Below are 10,487 nucleotides of genomic sequence, written 5' to 3'. Positions count from 1 at the left end.
TATGTTTGAACGTGTTCATTCTTAAAATACTGGAATTGTAGCTGACGCACTGCATTCGTACCAGGCAAGAAACGCCCATTTTGAACAAGCTAATGTTAGAAAGCTAAAGATCTTATGCGCTGGATTTAATGTTTACAAGCCTCGTCTTATGGGGTAAAAAGGTAATGATAGCCAGCATGCACGTTCGTGAGTGTGGTTTATACTAGAAACAGCAATAATCACAAAGCATAACTCCACATGACACATGCATTTGTGTGCTATATGGAATTTTCATGATAAATGTTTAAAAGTCAGCACAGATTAATAAGGGAAGAAGAAAGGTGGAACTAACGCCCATTGGGAAGACGGAGGAGAGACAAACTTGCAATAGTTAATAGTCTTTTGCTACTGTTAGCCTGCCGGCATGGGGAAACACACAGTCCATGACCCCACATCAATACACACATGAGATGCACATATGTATACACACACGTCTTTTTAACTGTCGGACTTTATATGCTTTGCCACAGATCGGAGGAGCCTTGAAATCATAGGTTGGCCTACCATAATGGAGAACGTGCTACACACTAGCTTGTTTCGTTGATGCTTCCTTCTGGCCAAGCTGAAAATGCCAGTGTTAATTTAACCTGGAAAGGGAGCACATTATGGGGTTTGGGTAATATCACGATGCATGGGACTATTAGCTTCCACCAGAGGGCATCTAATTTGCAAATGACCTTTCAGTTTTAATTAATGAGAAATCCCACCATGGTAGGGATTCCCATAGTCCTCCGTGTGCAGTTCTGATTATAATTATAATTATTATTGTTGTTGTTGTTATTTTAATCACACTAAGATGGTAAAGCTGTTTTGAGAATGCATTTGGCTTGTAGTTTCCTCAGTAAGGACCAATACAATTTCCATTCTAGTGGCAAGGGGGTATTTTGTCCCACCTTACTTGAATTATTACAGATATGTGTTGACTTTGTATGACTGATAATTTTAAAGAATAATTTCGTTGTGTCGTGGCAACATACAGGAGGATAATTTCCCACTAGAGGGCAGTGTCTTTCAAGTAAATGTAAAAGATCTCTCAAATTTGCCATCTTCGTGACAGATTCAGGAAACTGTCTGAGCAGTTAAGTCCACGATAATGTTTGAAATTCATAGTAACCCTAAGAAACAACTGGTTATTTCAGACTAAAGGTGACCCAGATTCCGAACACAGGCCTACAGTAGGTTGGTTGGAAAGACATATTTCTACTTGCCTACGACGAATAATGCAAAGCTGATGCATTCAGCACTGTTCTATGGCTAAGCATGTTTATTATAACATAGCCTAGCATATAATGCATTCAAACTGATACAGCGATGTTAATAGGCCCATAACTGACAGTCAGTCCATCAGATTAGATCAGAATAGCAGATGCCCTAGGCTTTTATGATATAGTTCCACCCCCTTATACTAAATATTATGCGTTTTTATTTAGCCTTGAAAAATTAGTATGTTTCAATGTACAGGTGCGTTTTCTGCAGGTAGTCGAACAGGTTTAAAGGCCACACAGGGAGAGGCTTCTTCAGTCAGCTGTTTCAAGCAGAGCTCTGCCGTTCATCTTTAACGTGACGTCACGTTTGTAACTGTCCTTACAACGGCGGTGCTGAACAAGATGGCTGTAGCTCGGCTCGCGGAAAGCTGAAAAGGGAGCTAGTAATCAAATGTTTGTCCAAATAACAGAGTCAGGGAGAGCGACGAAAAAGAGAGACACTGCCCAATAGACAAGCTGTATTATTTTCCTCGGTGTGTGTTTTTTGCTCTTGTTTAGCCAAGAATTGCACAAGCCAGCATCAGCCCCCAAGCGCTCTTCGGTAAATCTTTGGGAACCAATATTGCTCTGATAATACATCCCCAATTCAGACAACGGTTTGCCGGGAGTGGACATCCTTCAGAACTCGTTGTCATTGAAAGAGATGTCACTGCTGTGTGTTGGAGGTAAGTGAACCATATGCTTCTACTATTGAAAGAGGGTGTGTGTGACTGTAGTGGGGGGTCCTCTGATATCAATTTGTAATTTACTCTCCATGTTGCCACTGTTTCTTTATACCGATATGCTCACGTCCTTTGCATCCCGTTTTATTCTGAAATTCCATTTATTACTTGTAATTACATCCCTCATTTGCCGATTCAAATGACAGTGGTGTAACAATTTGCAGTGACGACCATTAATGTCATTATATATCTTAGAAAACAGTTATCGTATATTCACAACATGTCACGACACGAACATAACTGACATGCACTATATAGTCTATTCTATGTCAGCAATGCATCCATCACCGCCGAGCCCCCACACATTTGCAGCGGTTCGGAGACGCGGCTGAGCGGTAGCTTTGACAGCTGAGGGGTGGGTGCAGTTCAGCTTCCAAAGATAACTGTTGGTAACTGAGAGTATGCTGAACCCAATCCCGACCTTACGCGAAGAGGCTGTGTGCGTATTACTTCCTGTCATAAACAATACTTTCAATCGCGGTTTCCTTGCTTAAATCTTTATTCTACTGTTCACTTTTATCCAGAAAGGGTTGGATGATAATATTTGGCGCTCCTGTCAGCGACTGCCTTCCAAAGCATCAGTAGATGATTGTCCTTTTGATTTATCTATGTATTTGATTACCTTCTTTACGAACTTAATTGAATACCTCTTTAAATGGCGTCTTCTCTGACATTTTGTAATGATAAAGACTTATTTGCTATGATATAATTACTACAGCGTACAGAGACTTTCCATATTGCACACAAATGCATGTGTCATGTGGAGATATGCTTTGTGATTCCTGCCTTTTCTAATATGCCTCCTAATTACACACATAATGTCATGAGCTGGTTATATGAAGTTCATTCTCTCTCTCTGCTTCCGCTTTGTATACATTTGTGCCGGTCCATCTACCCAACAGAGAGAGAAAATGCTGATTGAAAAAAAAAAGTTTTCTGGATCGTGCTGTCGATACTGTGAACCTCGCCACGCACGATCTCCGCACACCCACACACGTTCACCCTGCACCCTATGGCACCATGTCTGCCGCCACTCTGTAACTAAGTAGGCAGAGATGTGCTTTCCCTTCTCCCTGGCACCCGAAAGTGACAGTGGGTGTGTGGGTGTGTGTCGAGGCAGGGCTGACTCCTCGCAGGCTCACGCATCCAGCCTGCACAGATGTAAAGGGGCTGTGGACTGTATCCCACATTACCAGGATGCAGACAGACAGTTTGGCCACGGTCTCTGCTGAGCTACAGGCCTGTAATCATGTTTAGTGTGCTCTTGTGCCAGCTGAGTTGCATGTGGGCTGGTGCTTAGATAATATTACAGAGGTAGGAGTAACAACAGTGCATGTTGCACAGTTCAATGCAGTCTGTCTTAATGGCATGCAATAGACCTAATGTTTCAGGGTTACAGCTGAGAGGCATGCATAAACTATGCCTGAGCTTTCCCAGGCTCACCTCACAACAGGTGTCTAAGCAGTGCCTTTATCAATCATGAAATGTTATTGTTCATCGTTAAAATTTTGTAGCACAGTCCAAAACAGCAACCTTTTTTCTTGTCACTTCTATGTGCCACATTGGGATTGTGTTTACGTGTTTTTTTTTATATTGCAGTTCTTGTTGGTTAGTTGCCTGGTAGACCATTAGGTGAAAACATGTTTCAGAGGAGGTGAAGATGTTGATATTATATACATGGCTTCAGTGGTGGTTGTAGGATTGTCTCGGAATCTAAGTAGTCAGCAGTAATCAGTCTGATGTTTCACTTGCACTCTAATTTATTAACTAACTCTTTCGCCTCGAACATACTCAGCTGCATTCTTTAAAATAGGATTCTTTCAAAACAGATAGAAGGCATATAGCTGACCTATACTAATAATACATGCACTTTAAGAGGTTAGTAAAGAAATAAAGTAAAAAACAAATATTCCATCAGAAGTTGATCTTTTTCTTAGACTGAATTGGCCATGAAAAATGAAGCAATTGGTTTTGTAGAGTTTGTTCTCTTGCTGGCTAATTCAATGGCACATCAGTCACAAACATCACTGAGATTTAGCAGCATTTTCAGTGTTTTCTTAATGATGTTTTGCTCTTAACTGCTGCAGGCTATGAGATCTGCTATTCATATAATTATATCCGGTATTAAATTACATTCATTTACATCTGTTGTGTGTGTAAAGCCTTTTCCCCTGATAAATAATTGAAGGCGTACTGCCCTCTGTGAATGGATGTTTTGTTTGTTTTGTGTCGTTGAATTATGCAGGTGGTGTTTTATCGATTTTCTGCCGTAATTTATTGTGTTTTGCAAAATGAAATGACATTGGCCACACTCCCATATTATAGCATTGCATGGGTTGGATTTCAGTTTTAGTGGGATATAGAAAATCGTGATTCATGATCCACCCCAACTCCCCCCGCAGATTTTGGTCTTTTTCTCACCCATGTTTTTCCACAATCGCTGTGTCTATTGACTGAAAATGCAGTGGAGACCATTTCTGATGCTGTGTCAGATGACTGGTCTGCAGAGGAGACCATTTCTGATGCTGTGTCTAATGACTGGTCTGCAGTGGAGACCATTTCTGATGCTGTGTCTAATGACTGGTCTGCAGTGGAGACCATTTCTGATGCTGTGGCTTCCCCCTTCTGATCTGTGTGTGCTTTGAAATGTGATGTGAGAGTGCGAGAGAGATTTTATGAAAACAAGCCACTGACCAGTACCTCTGTGCCTCAGCCAGTTTATATTGCACACATTGACCCTAAAACAAATTAATTTGCAGACTAAGATCTCACTAGAGGGTTTGCGCTGCCGTGTGTGTGTGTGTGTGTGTGTGTGTGCGCGTGTGTGTTTTAACTTTTACTCATGCATTTTATAATGAGCTGTCATCAGTCAGGAGCTGTTTTAATAGTGTCCCTTAGTGCTGTCAGCAGACCCCCTGAACATACTCAGAGTACATGCTCCGTATTCACAAAAATACAAGCACACATGCATACACACATATACAGACACACACACACACACACACACACACACACACACACACACACACACACACACACACACACACACACATGCATACACACATATGCAGACACACACACACACAAATATATATACTGATTCCATCCTTGTACAACCATACACACAGACCCCCCCCCTTATTATTACAGAAATACACAGAATCTTCAGCACTTCCTCATAATCACACGGATAGATAGCCCCCCTCCCCTTCCCTGTACACACACACAGACACCCCCCCTCCCATACTTCTCTGTCACAGTGAAGTGGTTATTTTTAGCGGGGGGAATGCAGTGCGCTCTGCCTTCGCTCGGCTGCACAGTGAGATTAATGGAGCGGGAGGGGGAGAGATAGAAAACCAGCACACGTGCCCACTAGCCACATGGCAGAAGGAGCATGTGAAGGAGGGAGGCATGAGAGAGGCAGAGGGAAAGAGAGAGAGAGAGAGAGAGACAGATGGAGAGAGAGAGAGAGAGAGGGGGAATCCAGGCAGTGGTGGGCGGTGTTAGTGGCAAGAGAAAGAGAGAGAGAGGGAGGGGGAATCCAGGCAATGGTGGGTGGGGATAGTGGCAAGAGAAAGAGAGAGAGAGGGAGAGAGGGGGTGCCTAGGTAGAAGTGACCAGAGATGGGGCGTGGAGGACCAGGGATGGAGGCGTGGAGGAGGACCCGGACAGATGCACTGGGCGGCCGGGTCTCTGACCCCTCTCCTGGTCCCTGTCGTGGGTCCATCAGATCTGCAGGGTGATGGAGGGCATGATGCCTATGTTTTGGTGTCCGCATTGGTTTCTAACGCATTCATCTGAACTGCGCCTCGGGGAATAACATTGGTGTGAGAGCGCTCTGACAATCAGCCTCTCCCATCTCCAGTCTGCTCTCAGACACCCCTTTCATCTGCAACTGTGAGACATCGCGTAGATGCTCACACCATACACTCCCTTCACATTCCCCTCAGCAACAATGCAATATCTTCTCTTGTGCATATCAAGTCACATTCACATCCCTACAGTGGCATGGTAACATGAAGGCAGTGGGACCAGTCCATAAACTAGCTGCCCCCTCTCACCGCTAGCAGCCAGTAGATATATTAAAGGCTTGTTCTGTTTGCATCGCCCAAGGAAGGAGCCTGTGTAGGCTTCATTTAGTGCAAGAAAAGCCAAAGATGATCAACATGCTGCCTGCCATTTCCACCACAGCTGCTGGGATGAAGCCAGAGAAGGCGTTGGAGGGGATTAGGACAGGGGCTTTGAATTTAAATGGAGCCTTAACGGGGGGGGAAGCTCGCCTTCAACTGAGCCCTGCGTTCGTGAATTATGAATGGCCCCGGCCACGTCAGAGGGGCTTTAAAAAGTCACAGTGGCAAAGCGAGCCTGTTGACATCCCCTAATGCAGGGGTTTTCAACCGGGGGTCCGTGGCCCCCTGGTGGTCCGCGACGGCATTGCAGGGGGTCCGCGACATGAGCCTATGTTGATCAGTTCACCACTGAATTTTTTTATTTTTATAAATTTGCTTTGATATTTCAACACATTTCCAGATTACTCTTGAATATCGTGAAAATATTGTGTTATAGGCAGAATATCTGTGCAGGGGGAGGGGGCGTGGCGGCGGCTAGTGATGTACCCTGATAATTTCACATATTTAAGTGTTATAGGCAGAATATCTGTGCAGGGGGAGGGGGCGTGGCAGCGGCGGTCATAAACACCCACGCGTGTGCATGCACATCAGTGGGCCGCAAATTACTTTCTAGTCAGAATGGTGGTCCCTGGGACAAAACCAGTTGAAAACCCCTGCCCTAATGGACACCATAACCATCACCATCAGCCCAAGTGTTTCTTTTATGTGAATACTACCATTCAATTTTCAGGCTTTTGATTCCTTTGCTTAGGGAAGTGGCAGAGCAAGCTTGCAGACATCCCCAGAGGAAGAAACACCATGGCCATCAACCAAGGCACATTTTTGGCAAATGCTACGCTGTTGGAGGCTTCATTGTCCTAGGCTATTGTTTCATTTCATTATTTTTCTTTATCTTGCATCTTGGCCCTAAATTCTAAGGTGCTCCCATCGGCAGAAACCCAGGACGTGTAATAGATCGTCACATCCCATTCATTCGCATTTTGTTGTTGAGATCTTGGCTTTCATCCATTGAATATGTTGTACTTCGTGTGGCAAAATGAATGCCACCTTCCCTGCCTGTCTGTCACACTATATTGCTGAAGGAGGTAGTCATACTTTGGTAGAATAGGTTTGGAGTAACTTCATTACATTTAGTAGAGGAACATGAGCTCAGGTAATGTAGCAGAATTACTCTTGATGAATAGCTGCTTCTGGCAGTAATAGAGGACAGTCCCAAAGGACCCTTGAGTCTAACACTGGCAGATTGAACGCTACGTCTCTTTCAGGCTTTGTCAGTTTTAGATATGAATTAAACTGATGTGGTTTCAACAACTCCTCCAATTTACCTGCTAAATCATCTAATGTTTCTCCCTCTCTCCCCCTTTCACGCTCTCTCTCTCTGTATTCCAGTGAAGAAAGCCAAGCTTGATGGACCTCAAGGTAAAAAAACAGTGTGGAACCTCTGCCAATCTGTGATGGCATCAACATGCCCTGTTGTTCATTAATCTACCCATCGCTAACCTCTCCTGGCCCAAACCTCCTGACCATTTGTTTGTGTTTTGTTGATTTCACAGAAAAATTCAACACCTACGTGACGCTGAAGGTGCAGAATGTCAAGAGCACCACCATTGCCGTGCGTGGCAGCCAGCCATGTTGGGAGCAGGACTTCATGTTGTGAGTCTTCCTCCTCCTCCTCCTCTTCCTCCTCTTCTTCTTCCTCCTCCTCCTCCTCCTGATACATAGCAGTGCCCCTGCGCTGTATCATCCAGAGGGGTATTTATCAGTTGAGAGGAAATGCAGAGTCATTCTGGCCCAACCTTTGGGTTACCCTGGAGGGTGGTGTCAGGCCTGATTCAGAGAGCACTCAGCTCTCTCTCCCTCTCACACACAAACACACTCTCTCTCTCTCTCTCTGTCTCTCTCCATCTCTCTATCTATCTATCACTCTATCAATCACTCTATTTATCTATCTATCTTTCCTTTCTCTCTCCAGTGTTATGAAACTAGGCACGGCCATTGTGAATCTTGAAACAGTGATGTTTTGATCTCGTTAATCCCTGGAGATGAGTCCATCCTTGTCTCAGATGGGCAAGGAGACACAGAGAGTCGCCAGGGAGAGTCGAGAGACTGCATGCTCTAGTAGACTCATTCTTAGAGGGCAGTTCTTTTGCGATGCTTTCAAATGGCTGAACATTTACTCCAAATCCCCCAGCTCTGCTTTGTCACTCTATTGGGTATTCAAATGTAGTTCTCGTATGTCTCTGTGGAAACATGTAGTGTGTGCCTGTTGTAAACATTACCTCTGTAGAGATGGGTCTAGGCTTCTATAGTTCTGCTGTGTGTTATCAGAGAAGCTCAGAAAGCCAAGATCTTATTGACTGAACCCTATCTTTCACCTCTTTCTTATTCATTGCTTATTATATTTGCGTGATATATATCTCTGCAGACATCATGTCGGCCACTCACACGCACGTCCTTGCATTCATTGACCGAGTAACCTTTCCCCGGGCGCAATGTGATATTTTTGACCATTGAACTAGATTATCGCTCATTTCTAAGACATGACAGATGGCGTATCCTAACCAAACAAGCAATCTGTATCTTTTTTTTTTTTACGTGTTCCTTACCCCTGGCTCTTCCTGTCTTCCTCAGTGAGATCAACCGTTTGGACCTGGGCCTGACGGTTGAAATATGGGACAAAGGGCTGATCTGGGACACCATGGTGGGCACCCTGTGGGTTCCTCTCCGCAGCATTCGCCAGTCCAACGAGGTACAGATGGCTCCGCTGCCGTCCAACCGGTGCATCTTCATAGCCCCCATGAGCACACCCACTATTTCCACCCAATGTATTATCTGAGCTATGTATGTGCGAGTCGCTGTGTACGTGTGTTACTTTACGTGGAAGAAAAATGGCACACTCCTCTCCCGTTGAGGGTTCATTTTCATAAAGCCTGTCTTAATTAGAGCTTAGCATGTAGAAATGTTGGCCTTCTTATATAAATAAACTCTCTGGAAATAAACACTTAGAGAGAAGAGGATGTAATTCCTTCCCATGCCGCGTCTTCTTCCTGTTTATCTTCCCCTCGTCCTTGTCCTCTGGGTCTGGGATCTTTTGCATCTTCCTATGAAAGTGAGACGTGGCAGGTTATTGAGAAAGCTCTCTGTCTTATCATATTGCTGTTTGACTCCCATGAGGAAGCTCTCTGTCTTATCATATTGCTGTTTGGCTCCCATGAGGAAGCTCTCTGTCTTATCATATTGCTGGTTGGCTCCCATGGGTTCACGATGACTGTGGCAGGTGTCTATTTCCTTGTCTGGCTGTGTGTGTGTGATGTGACCTCTGACCCCTGGAGTGACACTCTCTGTTGGGACTGTCTCTGTGTGTCAGGAGGGCCCGGGGCAGTGGCTGACCTTGGACTCCCAGGTGATCATGGCAGAAAATGAGATCTGCGGCACCAAAGACCCTACATTCCACCGTGTTCTCCTGGACACGCGCTTCGAACTGCCACTAGGTGAGACCGTGGTGATTTATAGCCTATTCCTTTGAAGGCTGAACATCAGCAGTGTGTCTGCCCCTCATTTTTCAAACGAAATCCTCAAAAGCACTCAACAAACTAAACCCTCACTTCACCTGTTCCACAACCAGCATCACACTGTGGATTCATTATTTATTATCATTCATTATATTATATTATTATATGTATTATTTTATAATGCACTGGATGGGTGAATAGAATAAATGCACATTAATGATATGTTTTGTTAATCGTTTTCGTCTTGTTTCGTCTTCGACAATTGTGAATGTAACATATAGTATGGATAAATACACATGTAATGAAAGATAGCTTTTAAAATTGAATATCATGCTTTTTAAAAAACAAACAAACAAACAAACAAAAACAATGTGAGGTGTGTGTATTATCCCTCTGTGCCTGACTGTGTGCCATCCCTCACTTCAGACATTCCAGAGGAGGAGGCTCGCTACTGGGCCAAAAAACTGGAGCAGCTCAATGCCATGAGGGACCAGGATGTAAGCCAACTTCCCTTCCCCTTTACAGTACCGCACCCTTCTTTCTTGTGTTTAAACTTCACCATAGTGCCAGAGGGCACACTTTTTATCTTTAATTGTGAGAAGCCGTTCTTTCTTTAGAGACTTACTCAGGAATAATGAAACTTGCATGAAGCCGAGGGATCGTTGCGTCCCTGATGTGAAGCTATGATTATGGTTATATTCTGATGTGAAGCTACGATTATATTCTGATGTGAAGCTATGATTATGGTTATATTCTGATGTGAAGCTATGATTATGGTTATATTCTGATGTGTTCCAGTACACGTACCAGGAAACACAC

The 10,487-nt window shown here is 44.2% G+C and overlaps 1 protein-coding gene across 7 annotated transcripts in view; it reads left to right on the top strand.

Annotated features, from left to right (window-relative positions):
• Positions 1 to 668: 668 nt before the first annotated feature.
• The window catches only part of unc13a (unc-13 homolog A (C. elegans)), a 50,560-nt gene continuing 40,741 nt past the window's right edge, over positions 669 to 10,487 (top strand). For all 7 annotated transcript variants that reach the window (XM_031574422.2, XM_031574419.2, XM_031574421.2 and 4 more), the window contains exons 1-7: positions 669 to 1,969; positions 7,546 to 7,575; positions 7,710 to 7,809; positions 8,788 to 8,905; positions 9,524 to 9,647; positions 10,095 to 10,165; positions 10,467 to 10,487. The exon at positions 10,467 to 10,487 is cut by the window's right edge and continues 34 nt beyond it. In XM_031574422.2, coding sequence (XP_031430282.1) covers positions 1,948 to 1,969; positions 7,546 to 7,575; positions 7,710 to 7,809; positions 8,788 to 8,905; positions 9,524 to 9,647; positions 10,095 to 10,165; positions 10,467 to 10,487 — 486 coding nt within the window. In that variant the 5' untranslated portion in view covers positions 669 to 1,947. The remainder of the gene's footprint in view (positions 1,970 to 7,545; positions 7,576 to 7,709; positions 7,810 to 8,787; positions 8,906 to 9,523; positions 9,648 to 10,094; positions 10,166 to 10,466) is intronic.

This window comes from Clupea harengus, chromosome 10, assembly GCF_900700415.2.
Source record: "Clupea harengus chromosome 10, Ch_v2.0.2, whole genome shotgun sequence".
NCBI lineage: Eukaryota > Metazoa > Chordata > Actinopteri > Clupeiformes > Clupeidae > Clupea > Clupea harengus.
The sequence above is the reverse complement of the archived record's forward strand: the minus strand, read 5'-3'. Positions and strand labels throughout refer to the sequence as shown.